At 43.2% G+C, this 14433-nt stretch overlaps 1 protein-coding gene across 1 annotated transcript; it reads left to right on the top strand.

The window, feature by feature from the left end:
• Positions 1-891: 891 nt before the first annotated feature.
• TNFAIP6 (TNF alpha induced protein 6) lies at positions 892-14017 on the top strand. Its single transcript, XM_010120382.2, has 6 exons — positions 892-985; positions 6838-6975; positions 8326-8487; positions 10914-11142; positions 12181-12221; positions 12998-14017. The coding sequence occupies exons 1-6, from the start codon at positions 892-894 to the stop codon at positions 13159-13161; spliced, it is 828 nt and encodes a 275-aa protein (XP_010118684.1). The 3' UTR covers positions 13162-14017.
• Positions 14018-14433: the final 416 nt, after the last annotated feature.

Below are 14433 nucleotides of genomic sequence, written 5' to 3'. Positions count from 1 at the left end.
GTCGTGAGCACATCTTTTTCTATGGCTCCTGACTCAGAAGTTACGGATGTTATCAGAACTGGAGAGCGGAGCCTTCCAATGGCTGCTCAGGAGTGTGGAGCACCAGACCATTTTCCATACTCTCATCTTCCCCCCTTTCTGCTCTCCCACTCATCCAGAAGGAGCAGCTGCAATATTCACTTTCAGCCAGAAGGGAAGACAAGCAGACAGCTGTCACGCTATGAATCAGATTTTAAACTGTGGTTTGGAGGGGAAGATTTTAGCTTTATTTTGCACTTGCAGAACAAAGAGCATCTGTTTTTGACACTTGCTGGTTTATGCTGATCTGGGAGTTTGACTTGCAATTACAGATTCCATGTGGGGAGACTGAATTCAAAGAGCCAGTGCAAAATATTCTCCTTTCATTTTCTCATTGATTAGGTCACTGTGAAATTAAATCGAAATTATGTATGAAAGAACAGAACACTTAAATGCGAATGAGAAGTAGTGTGTGGGATTCCCTTGGTTCTAGAAACACTATAAGCAGATAGACTGCTTATAATTACTTTTGTTGTCTCATGGCATTCGAAGACAGCGAGCACTGAAGGATAAACAGAGCTTGGCTCGAAAAGTGTTCATGTGTGCCACCGTAGTGAGGGATAGAATGGTTTCTTGGACACGCTGGGAATCGAGAGAGCCAAAAGTGAGTCACATGGACGGCTGCAGACATCACATTTAATTGTGTAATAGCACTGCAGCGAGCACAATTGGAGCAGCCCTGCTGACCTCACAGCTGAAAGCACTATTTAAGATCTGGCTACCAGATGTTCCAATAGGATCTAGCCAGCTGCTAGCAGAGGTTGCCCCGAGTGTTTTAACAGGGAATATTTACAGCCTAGTCGTTCGGAAGAGATGATTGCACTACTTTTCGTTTCTGCCCTGCTGTGGGACGAGGCTCAAGCATGGGGATTCAAGGACGGAGTGCTGCACAACTCTATTTGGTTAGGTAAGAAACAGTTTGGTCGTGAATGTTCTGCTGCAAGAGTCACTGTGTTTGTCTTACAGTATAGAGATGAGCACCTAGCGATACAAAAACGAGCCTTGCATTAATAGTAGCAAAATCCTGCAGTGGAATTGGTGAGCATTTTATCCGAGTAGTGACTGTAAGTTTTGTCCTTATGAGCTTCCTATCTTTATCATTTCTCTGAAGTGCAGGAAAAAGTAGTTACAGAATATTTCATCTGAGTGTATTTTCCTACCGCATGAGGTAAAGCAGTGTTAAATAACAGTTGCTTCTAATGAAGGCAAACGAGAATGAAAAGAAACATTTGCCAAAGGAATGAATTACTTTCTGCATGAACATACTTCACATGCCTGGGGTCCTACATACGCAACTAAATGGTCTGGAAATAACAGCGATAATAATTCCTGGGTTTCTAGGAAAGTACAGAAATGTTTATGTTTTGGCCGTTGGTTTGTTCACATCATTAAACAGTGCAGAGAAGATTTCAGAAGGGCTATTGGAAATGCTGTGGGAATAGATTCTTACACCTCAAGTGGGTTTAAATAGCTCGCAGAGTTCTTTTACAGATCTTTAAAATTATCTAATACAACAGAAAAATGTATTCAGAATATGGTCACATAAAGGATGCCAAAACAAAAACGTGCACCGAGTGCTCCCTTTTATAGACAAATACTTACAAATGCCTTCATCCTCTCTAGGATGCTGTGCATTTCATTAAGGATTTTAAGGAATTCCTGCAGGCGGTACACGTTTCTGTCGTGCTCAGGTGTTTCATGAGGGATTGGGGCCACGCTCTATTAGCTGGTGCAGCAGCCACGTGAGCCCAGCTCCTTCTCAGGGGACCACGTAAACTACCAGGAACATAAATGAGAAGGAGAAGTGATCCATATTGTTTTCCATTTGACTGCACATTTTTAATGACTTCTCTTTCCTTCTAAACTTGAAACATGCCTGCTGCATCCCATAGCTGCCGGAGGTGCTCAGGTGGGGCAGAGCTCCCAGGGAGGACAGCTTGACAGCTTCAGGCACCACCTTAAGGGGCTGCTATCCAAAAAAAAAAGGGAGACGGAGAAGAGGTTTGGGTGAGAAAGAAGCAGAGCTTGTGTTCTTGGCTGGAATAACACTAAGGAGACACAGAAGATGAGTAGGACGGAGGCTGTGTTAAGCCCTGACAGTAGGGGCAGAGAAGCTGAATTTAGAATCACAGAAGGGTTTGGGTGGGAAGGGACCGTTAAAGCCCGCCCAGTCCAACCCCCCTGCCAGGAGCAGGGACATCTCCAACCAGATCAGGTTGCTCAGAGCCCCGGCCAACCTGGCCTGGGATGTTTCCAGGGATGGGGCATCCACCACCTCTCTGGGCAGCCTGGGGCAGTGTCCTACCAAATTTGATACAGGCTGTGATGGGTATTTTCGTATAGAATTCTTGTATAGAAGGGATGTGGCCGGAGCAAGGAGCAAAAGGGCCTGCGGGGTCAGGTCTCTGGCACAGTTTTGCTCTCAGCCAGCCGGTTGTCTTCTAAAGAGAACTCCGGTGTGGAGCCAGGGAGAGCCAGGCCACGGAGTGTCCCTGGATGAGGCCACCCTGATGATGGGGAAGCGTGCTCAGGCACACACCGCTTATAGTCGTGGACAGACAACGGGTCCCGGGCGTTTGATTTGCAAATCTTGGCATATCCACATGACTTTTGCAAACAACCACCCTTGATGTAGCCTTTAGGAGCTTCCTCAACATAAATGTGCATTGGTGATAACAGTGATTGTTCAAGCAGTTTTAAGAATTTAAGTCAATTTGAAGAAAAAAAAATTCTAATTATTTAAAATGAAGAAACAGAGTGTTAACTTGAATGCATAATAAAATTATATTTTGCTACACCTTTAGCATTTACCATGAGAGTGAATGAAAACAAACCACAGAGTGAAAACTGATGACTTGCTCTAAATAAACACATGCAAAATCTGGGAGCAGAGTGTGCAGCTTTGAAATAACCACTCTGCTTTCGTATCTCCAGGATTCTGTTGAAGCCCCTTTAGAAATGCACCATCTCGTGTAACTACAGCAACAGAGCTGTTGGAAAAATCCTCAAAATGCAGTTAATTGAATTACCAGTGAAATTCAGTGACATTATACGTAAACGAAGAAAAATTTGGCGAAATTGCAGCCATCCAATTTATGCATCTTTGTATTTAAAAAAAAAAAAAAGTGTAACTTGAAGAGTAAAATAAGTAAGACAAGTCTCATACTCGCTATACACGAGCATCAAAGCAAGACCTCCTCCCTTGAATACAACCCAGGAATATGTGGTGACGTCTGAGCTTCGCTTATCTCCTCTTCTTCTGATAAAGCACTACCAAGACGAAATTGAAAATGAAAGGACCTTTCCATTTTACTTTTCTTCCTCAACGAATCAGTAGCCCAAATATAAAGTCTTGAATTACTGGCAGCCTAGAAGTGCTCATGTCTTTTACCTTTTTTCTTCTTACAAAACATCTTTTGTTTTCTCAGTAAGCGTGCGGTCCTGCTGTATCGCCCTCCAGTTAATGTCTTTCTTGTGTGAATGGCATTTTGTTGTTGCTCATTTTTGACACAAGCGCATTAAAGCCAAAGGTTTATTGTCAACTGATGAGAGGATCGGAGCAGTCTTGCCCAAATATGCTCCCAGGCTTATCTGAGTGCCAGTTCTCGGTGCCGCAAAGCCGGTTTCCCAGGAGAGCTGCGGCACTCGGTGTGTTCAGAATCTCATCCCCGTTCGCACGCCGCGTGTCAGGGCAGTTTAGGGGCCATAACCGCCCCCCCCCCATATCCTCTGCTTAAAAGGTTAAATATTTCTTTCTAGTTAGTATTTGTGTCGTGCATATGGAGGGAACTATATTAGGCCAAATCTCATGCTTGTTGTGTTTGTGCAGAAGGGATTGGCTGCACTTCACCATCTCCTCCTGCGGTGGGTGAGTACAGGGTCACTGTCCTTGCAGCATCCTGCTGTCTCTGGACTTCGAGAGACTTTAAGAAACATGAGTTGGAAGAAACATGTCCTGTCAGCCATGTAACGCCTGATCTTTTGAATAAGCACCAAAGAAGAAAAGTGAGTGGAGAAATCCTTGAGAGAACAATTCCAGTATGCAGGCTTTCATGCAAAGAAAGAAAAAACTTTGCTGAAAGTTCTCCCTGTTGTCCAGGAAGAGGAGATTTCAGGCAGGTCGGGTAAAGAGAGCAGCCTTCAGGCGGAACCCCCCATCAGAGAAGATGCCCAGCTGAGGCTGGGACACGTCATGCTCTGTAGTGCTGGCCCCACCGTATACGAACCGTACGCATTTACAGCGGTAGGCGTGCGCTTGTGCTTGCAAATAAAAACAAAATTTAGTGCAGGTTTGTCTACACAACTGTGATATCGCCTCCGTAAAGACCAACAGTAATCGATGCGTGTGCGCGTTCATGTATGACTGCGAATATGCATAGATATGTATAAACATATACAGATACATAAATATGTAAGTGTATATTAGTAGTTAGTAACTACAGTGCTCTGACTGAGGTCTGGTTTTGCAGTTTATCCTTCTGCACAGCCCCTAAAGTAATTAAGAGGGAAGGGGAAAAAGCACCAGTGAAGGATCCGATCAGTTAATTAGGATATACCGTTAGGGCATACTCTGTCATTAAACTGTGACACGCCGAGCCGGCATCAAATCTCAAAGGCTGATGGAGTACGTGTGTGTGGTCTCTCTTTCCAAAGGCTACTTCTGTCCTGTTGCAAAGGAGTAACAGGGATAGAGATTGGTGATTGCTCTCAGCAGGGTGACACCACCCACCCAGACGTCGCACGAAGAGCCGAGTGGTGCTGCTGTTGGGAGAGCAGCCCTTGCAGGAACTGTGAAGAGCAGATCTTTCCAGCAATATTCTGAAAAACGTGATGCCTGTCTATAGTGACATTTTAGTGTCAATAAGTGGAGGCAGATACATTTTGAGGGATAAGATTTGAAAACAATATTGCCAGGTAAATAAAATCAGGAGAACAGCTGAAAAAGAGAAGTTTCTACTGTCAGCTCCAAGAGCGATGAGGTCAAGCAGTGGTGATTCCCCTCAAATCCCTGACGGTATATCCAGCAGCAGTTCCAGGGAAGGAAGAGCATGGGTCTTGCAAAGGTGGATCCTGCAGATGGGGCCTTTTACCATCAAACACCGTTGACAATAAGCTTTAAGACTGCTCCTGCTTTGGCTGTGACCGGTCACCTTTGCAAAGGGGACAAACCTTAGAACTGGGAACAGCTCAGCCAATCCTAAGGACTAAATAATAATAAAATTAAATTAATTAAAATTAAATTAAATTAATTAAATTAAATTAAATTAATTAAAACAGATTTTTTTCTTTTTTTCCTTTTTTTTTTTAATATAGCATACGTTCCACAGCTGTTAGTTTTCTTCTTTGCAGTGGATCTGGCTTCTTCGGAAAGATTTTTCCAGGGAATATGTGTTATCCCGTGCCCACCCCAGTGACATTCCCAGCAATGTTACAGAAAGCAGCTCTTGGTCTTCTGAGACTGTTGTCAGCAGTATCATTCGCTTCACTGGGCGCAGGGCCAGTGACTGTGGCTCCAAAAACTACATTGGCAAACGTCATTCTGTATCTAATGAGGGTTCTCACCATTGCTGACCACAATTCAGTGGTGACTGTGGTTTTTTTATAAAAAAATATCCTAACCTAGCCAAAACTACTGGCTCTAAGAATGTCCCTAGAAAAGACATCAGTTTTTTTTCCCATGCTACAAATAACTACTGTGAAAAACACTTCCCGTTTTGCGTCTTTCTTCAGCCACGTTGACCAGTGATAGCTACAGCCAGCCATTTCTCTCAGATTACACTAAATATAAGAAAGAGCTAAACAAAAACACTGTCCAGATTAGATATGCAGGTTGGTTCTGAGACAGATTTCCATACGTATGGCATCAGACAAGTGCAACATGAGAAGATTATAAAACTTGTAGCAGTACTGACAGTTTCTGGGTTTCCCTGGAAAGCTGCTTGGTATTGAATCACGGAATCACAGAACGGTTTGGGTTGGAAGGGACCTTTAAAGGTCATCTAGTCCAACCTAGTCCAACGCCTTCCACCAGACCAGGTCGCTCACAGCCCCGTCCAACCCGGCCTCGGGCACTGCCAGGGATGGGGAAGTGTTCAAAGAGTAAAGAAAGGAATAATGAAGAAAGTGCATTAATTTTCTGTGCAGAAAAAATGTCAGCCAGCAATTGTTCTGGCCCTGCCCTTTGACACAAGCTCAGAGATTTCTATTTCACATTTTTAGTCCCTCTAATTTCTGCCTCTCTTCTATCCAAGTAGCTCTGATTTAACTTCTCTGGAGAGTCAAAACAAAGCTCTGATTCATCTTACCAAGGCACTTAAAGTTACGTCCAAAAGAATGCTGTGATAGCAGTCCAGGAGCAGCTTCCCCTGAGTCAGAGAGGCTGCACGGAACCGGTGATGCTGACACCAGCCGACCGTTCCCATAACCACTGCCTTCTGCCGCGTCCTAGGGGAGTCCTGCCCTGCGTTTGTTGACTTTCTGTTGTTCAAAAACTCACCCTGCTCTGACGAGCTCTGTTGTTCCAAACTTCTCCCAAATGAAACCATACCTTCGGGTTGCAAAAACATGCTTTTGGGTTGGGAGGGACGTATTTTCCTGACACTTTCCAAGTGGCGCAGCTACCAGCTGAACGTTTTGTTTCTCCTCTCACCTGGAGAGTAGCCCAAAGCGTAGGGCTTGGGGAAACTGCTGGAGGTGGTCAGAGCCCCCCAGGCCAGCTGAGATGCAATACTGACATGGTTTCTTGCTTCGGTCCCACAGAACGAGCAGCTGGAGTGTATCACAGGGAGTCACGCTCTGGGAAGTACCAGCTCACCTACGCAGAGGCAAAAGCGGTCTGTGAATACGAGGGAGGACACCTAGCCACGTACCAGCAGCTGGAGGCGGCGAGGAAAATCGGTTCGAAAAAAAGATCATGGCTGTGTGCTTTTCGCATTGCTCATTCCTAATGTTGCCAGTCTTGTATTTCCATGAATGTTATGAACTCTGGGACCAAGAGACTTGTAAACTCCCTGGATTTTTGCCCAAGTTGCATGCAATTTCCCCCCTGGGTAATGGAGCATGACTGTGCTACCTGCAGAGCTGTCAGGGAGAACATCTGCACGCGGTGCTTACGCGTACCCCCGAGCTCTGGGTGCAGCACAGTCCCGGAACCAGCAGCACCCGGCGGAAAGCCGTCTGGCTGAACTGGGAAGCAGTGGTACCTCCCCAGCTACAGCACCTGGGGGCTGCTGGGGGCTGCAGAGGAAGGCGATTATCCCCAGGGAGCTTCTGTAGTGAACGTGCAGTGCTATTTTTCATATCGTCAGTCAAGACGTTTCCATAATGTTTGTTCCAGCCGTATCTTCTCCGAGAGAGAGTGAGTGGTGTGCCGGGAGTGAAAAGCGGAGCTGAGTGAGGGCTCTACTGCATTTCTATTTGATTCCTAAAGAGAAATGATTAATTCATTCAGAGCAGTAGGAAAACAATGGAAAATATCCTCCACTCCAGAAATCTGCAGGCTACGCCGTTGAGTCAGAAGCTGGCTCTCAGCACCGGCACACATGTAAAAAAAGGGTACTTTTGTCTCTTCTGAGTAGCTTCGTAGTCCTAGGACACCACAAATATGTTCCAGTTCGTCTGGGTGAAAGCATTGAATTGGTCCCTACCAGACAGTGAATAACATTGCATTCTTTGGCTATTGTTTTTAAGTTCTCAGCCACAAAATGCATTAACAGAATCTTTTTGTTTAGCAAGAAATACTTGAGGTTTTCCAGGTATTTAAATTTAAATCGCAAGTATTTTAAGTAAATACTTTGTTTTCTTAGCTGTCTTCTGTATGTAGTATTTTATCCACTCTCAGAACTTAATGCTGCAAACTCATGAGAAATGATTGAGTACATTTGCATGATTTCAAAAGGGAAACAACACGCTTACATAACTCATCCCATATATAATTTGGTAACAAATGCTGCTACAGCACTTAAAATGCACTACTCAGGAAACTATATAGTCCATCTGCATTTGATTTTTCTTTTCAAATGACGAATCAATAATGATATTGTGGAGAACACAATGCAATTTTATATTCTGTCTTGAAAATGATCCTCTCAAAGTACTGTTCTTTCCTGTAGTTCAGTTTCTATTAGGCCAATTACACCCAAGTCATTGATCAGCTTGAGTTAAGACTTCACTTACTCGAACAAAATGCTGAGTTTCGTGCCTGGGATTGATTTATCATACCCACGCCTCATTTTCTCGCTGTTGCAGGTTTCCACGTCTGTGCCGCCGGCTGGATGGCAAAGGGCAGAGTTGGGTACCCCATAGTAAAAGCTGGAGCCAACTGTGGCTTTGGAAGAACTGGTATCGTTGATTACGGGATTCGCCTCAACAGAAGCGAGAGATGGGATGCCTACTGCTACAACCCTAACGGTGTGTTTAAAAACAACCCATTGCTCTTCGGGTCTAGGATTACGACTACACGCAGCGCTATCTGTGCAAAGGCTGTGAATGAGTTAGCTTCAATACCCTAAACGTGCTGCCTGAGAAGGGAGGTGCGTTGATACACGTTTATTCGGAGCCTTGCGCCAAGCCCCCTCTGCTGTTACCTACAGCTGATCTGGCTTGCTCAGAGCTCAGCGTCCCCGCGCGGCGTTGTGCCGTGTATCGCTGGTCCCAAGCAAAGTCCTTTCAGAAATTAAAAATGAGATGCTGTCGTTGATTAAGAAGGTAAGTAATATTTATGATGTGATATACAAATGTTGGTTTTTATATAAGTGTTTATATTCAGCCTACAATTAAATCAAATAACTAACATGAGGTGTTTAACATGGGAACCTTTTTCCAGATATTTTGCCTGTAAACAGGCTAAATATCGTGTTATCCCTTATTCCTTCTTTTCTTGTGCCTGAGACAGAGTAACTTTTGAAAATGAATGCTGTGTCTGGGACTGAAACGTCTGACAGATCCAGCTCCCAGCAGTGCCTTGTGTGTATCTGTGTGTGTAAACAGATGGAGACAAGCGGATCTCCAAAGCAGATCTGGAGACACGGTTCAAACATGACTGACAAGACTTCACAAAATCATAGAATCATAGAATCATAGAATGGTTAGGGTTGGAAGGGACCTTCAAAGGTCATCCAGTCCATCCCCCCTGCAAGGAGCAGGGACATCCCCGACTAAATCAGGTTGCTCAGAGCCTCATCCAACCTGGCCTTGAATGTTTCCAGGGATGGGGCATCCACCACCTCTCTGGGCAACCTGTTCCAGTGTTCTACAACCCTCATTGTAAAAAAATTTTTCCTAATATCCAATCTAAATCTACCCCCCTCTATTTTAAAACCATTACCCCTTGTCCTATCGCAACAGGCCCTACTGAACAGCCTCTCCCCATCTTTCTTGTAGGCCCCCCTTGATATAGGACATCTCTCCATTCTCTCCTCACTACACTGCAGATGACTAAAATATTGACATGGCCACTTCAATTTAGCTTGGTATCACATCATACAGCAGGGATGACAGAAAAAGCAGGCACCAACAAGAAAAGCAAAGCTTAACATCGTGCGCTGCTTGGCTCCCCGGCTCCTCCACACGCACTGCCCTGCCTGGCAGAGCCAAGAGCCGGAGTCATCCCTGACGTCTGTACAGCTGCACACATTTTGTTTGTGCTCGCGGGGCCCGGGCTTGTTGATGTTAGAGGGGCAGTGTTAATCAAATAGCTCTGTGGGGCGGAGGACGCTCACAGATGTTCAGCACACAGAGAGAACTGCGAGAGAGACTACTGCTTTCATTCTTACTGCGTGTAAACCGTCAGGCCAGCTTTCTCCTTTGTCGGCCTTCTCCGCTGGGCTGAGAGGTAGTTCACTTTCCAAATGTTTGGTTAGGGGACGAAAGGAAACCAGAGCTGCCAACACTCGGCAGACAGCACGCGTCTCTCCTGTGAAAAGCATACGGATTCACGCTTGATGGACAGTCCGCTACAAAGCCTGGCAAGAGCTGTCGGTTTGCAGGCGGCAGACAAGCAGCATGGGGGAAGAAAGATAAATGTCTGATTGAACAGAGCCTGTGCTCTTCTCTAGGCTATGCTAAAGAGAGGAACTTATGGAACTGACTGCCTGTTTGAAATGTACATCCAGCCCAGAACTTGTGGACAGCGTACAAACCAAGAGGGTTCATCCCACGGCCCAGCTCAGGGCTCCTAACTCATGTCCCCTGAATCACCCTTAGAAAGTACGTCCCTCTCCCCCAGTCTGAACTTGGGGAGCTGGGACAAACCCTACAGTCAGGCAGTGTGAGGTCCCCGCGTTGGTTGGTCCTACTGCCAGGGAGCTGGTAAAGCTCAGATGGCCACGGAATCAAACCGCAATGAGTGTTTTTCATCCCAAAGGGAGCGAAGAGCTGCAGCAATAACAAGAGTACAATGCAATGTATGTGATCAGTAGCCTTTGTAATTTTTTTTTTTTTGTAGAAAACATACTTTCAGTAATTTTTTGAAGAAGAAGGGATGAAACTGAATGCCTTGCAAGTACAGCTGTAAAGCTGATGGTTTGACATTGCTAGAAACCCCAAGGGCCTTTTAATAAAACACTTAGCTCTGACCCACAGTCCATGAAAGCCTTTTCTCTGAATTCAGTGAGTTTTGGATCGTGCCTCTTGTTTCCAAAATATGTGCTCCCAAAAGCAATGACTGATATTTCTTGTGAACGCTGAGTGCTTGCTTAAATATATGAAAAGTGCATTCACGCTGGGTGTTCCTGTGTGATTTTCTACATAGAGAAGGGTCCCAGTGCACAAAGATTTAAACCATAGCCATGTCCAGAATGAAGACTTAAACTCTGATTTTTTTTTTTTTCTCTTAGGAAAAGAATGTGGTGGAGTCTTCACGGACTCAAAACATGTTTTTAAGTCACCAGGCTACCCAAATGAGTATGAAAATGACCAAATTTGCTACTGGCATATTAGAGTGAAGTACGGACAACGTATTCATCTACAGTTTCTAGAGTTTGATGTTGAAGACGACACAGCTTGTATGGCTGATTTCTTGGAAATCTATGACAGCTACGACGATATCAACGGCTTTGTGGGCAGGTAAAGCAATTCCAGCTTTAATATGCAAATAATCAAATTGCTTCATTTTTTACCAAGAACATTACTTCAGAAGAACACTTTTACCTTATCCAGTTAGCACCTTTGATATGCCCATAACACTTGTAGCCATAGGACCTGACTTATCCTTCCTGGCAATTTACTTTACGCTCATTAACACAGCCCCGTAAAGAGCCGCAGAGAATTGCGCGTTGCCCTTTTCTGCTTTGTGAAATCACATGAAAGAAAGCCACAAGACTTTTTCGTTAGCTTCTTCTCTTAGTTCTCTATTATTTTACAGAAAGAACTCAGAACAATCTCAAACGGTATTTTGTATTTGCTTTAATTGAAAGGAGGGAAGTGGGGTGTGAAACTGTTAGCAAAACTGTATTTAATTTAAATTACTATTTGCTGTAGAAGTTAAGTATTTTCTAACAATATCAGAAAAGAACAAGTGTTATGTAACATCTCTGATACTAGAATTGGTTTCCCTCTTTGCTTAATTCTCACTTTCTTTTCTTTGATGCCATATTTTCGCTTGTCCTTTAGCAGTCATATTTCGCTATGAAATACCTCAATTTTTCAAAAACGAAAAACAAACCAGGAACAGTGATAAAAACCCCTTCCCAATTCCTGCCACTTTTCACATCCTCTCTACAAACCATGTGCTGCAAAGGAAGGATATGGTCCATTTGTTTTGCTTTTATAGATAATTTTAAATGTTTTTCTTGACAACGTTCTTCCTTGGGCCATTGTGCTTTTCCTTAATGCCTTGTTAAATTGCTCTTCTCCTCGTTTTCCATCATTTACTTCCTGCATATATTGAAAAATGTTTCCTGCATTTTTCCCTCTCTTAATGACAAAAATCCTTTAGGCAATTGCTTTAACTTATAGCGGAGAATTACATGCACTGAATACCTACAGCCAATTCAGCCTCAGCTCCAAAGGAGAGCAGAGCCTGAGAGCCGCCCGTCAGCGTAGGTCGGGGGTGTGGCGTATTTCCTGTGTTTTTTAGTCACGACCATTTATATTTTTTTCCAGGTTTTGTGGAGATGAGTTGCCAGATGATATCATTAGCACAGGTAATATATTTGCATTCTTTACAGTAAAAAGAAAAAAAAAATCAGCCCGAATCGCCTTTTGTCCGTATTTTCTAATAATCCGTGGTAAAAGATGTCCAAAGACACAACCTCTGCTTCATGGCCAGCATGTCAGAAACTGCTGTTCAAAACTGCCAGCGTGCTCTTTCATCAATGCAATTACTGCTAAATAAATGTAAAAGGAAAAAAGTCTCGTTAGGAGATAACCAGGGTGCATCCTGCTGGCGTCGCGGAGGTAGTACATCTACCCTCCTTACGGAATTTTCATACAGGCGTATGAAATTCAGCAGATCTGCCATCGGTAAGCGAGCCCGACCCATGCACGCCGTCTTCGTGCACCAGTTTTTCCCATTTCAAGAGGAAAGGTTGCAAGCGTAGAACCGTTCCAAAGCCGGTTATAGACGTGCGATCCATGCGGCTCCATGCTGGAGGTGTCTCACACGTGAGGCGTGATATTTCACAAATACAGGGAAGCAGAGCAGCGTTTTAAAGAATGGGAAACGCTTTGCAGAAAGCACTGGGTACAGTAAAACTTGATCAACCTCTGGGCTCTGCATACAAAGAAAACTGAGGAAAATCTGCCCGGTTTTCCAGAACTATAATCCTCCCAGGCCACAGCTCGGAAGTAGACAGAGCAGGTGGATTGCTCTGAAGATCTCAGCAGCAAGCAAGAAAGAGCATTTTAAGAATAACTCTGAAATATCGCAGTTTTATGCCACCTGAAAATGTAACCTTTGTTTTTCTTTTCCTTGGCCCAGGCAATGTTATGACCCTGAAGTTTTTGACAGATGCCTCAGTGACTGCTGGTGGTTTTCAAATCAGATACATTACTATAGACGTGCCCTCAAAGCCAAGTGATGCAAAGAACACAACATCCCAAGGAAAAACAAACTTCTTATCTGGAAAATTTGGTATTATGTGAGCAGAGTAACGAGACACGCTCATTAAGAACCGTGTTTGAGAACCAAATTCAGATATCTGTTTCTTCAGATAAAATATTGTCTTCATATCTTATTGACTTTTTATTTTCTGCTTCAATGTAAGTTTCGTTAATAAAGTACACTAGGAAATAAGTTATAAAATATACTTACATGAACAACAGAAGACAATTTTTAAATTACAAGTACTGTAAAAATCGGAAAAATTCATTGTTACTGAAGATTTAAAAATTATTTTTCTATATTATCTGCTCCTTCTCCTCATTTCTTTTACCATTTGAACAAACTTTTTGTGTGACCGTTTCAATTATTTTAAAATTTAATATGCCGTTCTCTCCTTATTTTCCTTGATTTCCACATATTTATTTTTAGATTGTTACTTTGTTTCTTCCTGTTCTCCACACATTATTATTTTTTTTAATTAACTAATTTCCCTGAACTCAAAAGGCCTTTACAGTAAGCTTATTTTTAAGATACGTAAATTCATCTCGTGGATGGCCTAGCTGCCACCCATGTAATTGTCTGAAGTCAGAAGACTGGGAAGCAGCGTGAACGGCACAGACTTAAATTATATTATCGTCATAATTTTGTTGTGAGATGAATCAGAAACTACTCAATGAATTTTGTCAGGGTTTCCTCCTCCAGAGAAGAGATGTTCAAGTACTTTCACCTGTCTGATTTCAGTTAGTAAAGAATGAAATTAAAGACTTGATGATGGTAATGTAACTGGTGAGATGAAGCATCAGAAGAAATTGCTAACCAAGTGCCAGCAAATCCGTTCAGACGATACTGTCGAGATGCTGTATGTTGTTTACACGGGTTTTAAGAAGACTGTACTATTTTGAATTGATGAACATAAATCGTTCTCTGTATGTTTTTAACTTCAGTTTAAATTCCTCAGTCTGAAGCAGCATTAAAGCTACCTCTGTTTTGATTGTGTCCTGAGTTGCCGATGAATTATTTTTATTTCTTGAGAACTTTTCAGACTTTGAAACATTTTTCTTTATTTAAAGTAGTAAATAAGTTTTAAGATTTTCTTTCTTTCGCTCCAAATGTTTTCTTGGCCCCAGGTCTGCTGAAGTCTAACGCGCACTGAGAATCTTCCTGTGAATTATTTTTTCAGTTGGAGCATTGTGAATTCCTCAAAAAGAGCTTTGCAAAAGAGAAGGAGAATCTTAAGCTAATCAGACCCACCTTTGCTTTATTTATTCTAATTCTCAGTTCTTTAAATTTATTTAATCTTTGAGTTTTATTGT

Source organism: Chlamydotis macqueenii, chromosome 6 (genome assembly GCF_036417535.1).
Source record: "Chlamydotis macqueenii isolate bChlMac1 chromosome 6, bChlMac1.mat, whole genome shotgun sequence".
Taxonomy (NCBI): domain Eukaryota; kingdom Metazoa; phylum Chordata; class Aves; order Otidiformes; family Otididae; genus Chlamydotis; species Chlamydotis macqueenii.
Note: the sequence above shows the minus strand (reverse complement) of the source record. Positions and strands in the feature narration are given on the sequence as shown.

Coding starts and splice junctions, on each gene's coding strand:
- TNFAIP6 (XM_010120382.2), top strand. CDS start 892: ATGATTGCACTACTTTTCGTTTCTGCCCTGCTGTGGGACGAGGCTCAA. Junction 986..6,837: donor GCACAACTCTATTTGGTTAG/GTAAGAAACAGT, acceptor TCGGTCCCACAG/AACGAGCAGCTGGAGTGTAT. Junction 11,143..12,180: donor ATCAACGGCTTTGTGGGCAG/GTAAAGCAATTC, acceptor ATTTTTTTCCAG/GTTTTGTGGAGATGAGTTGC.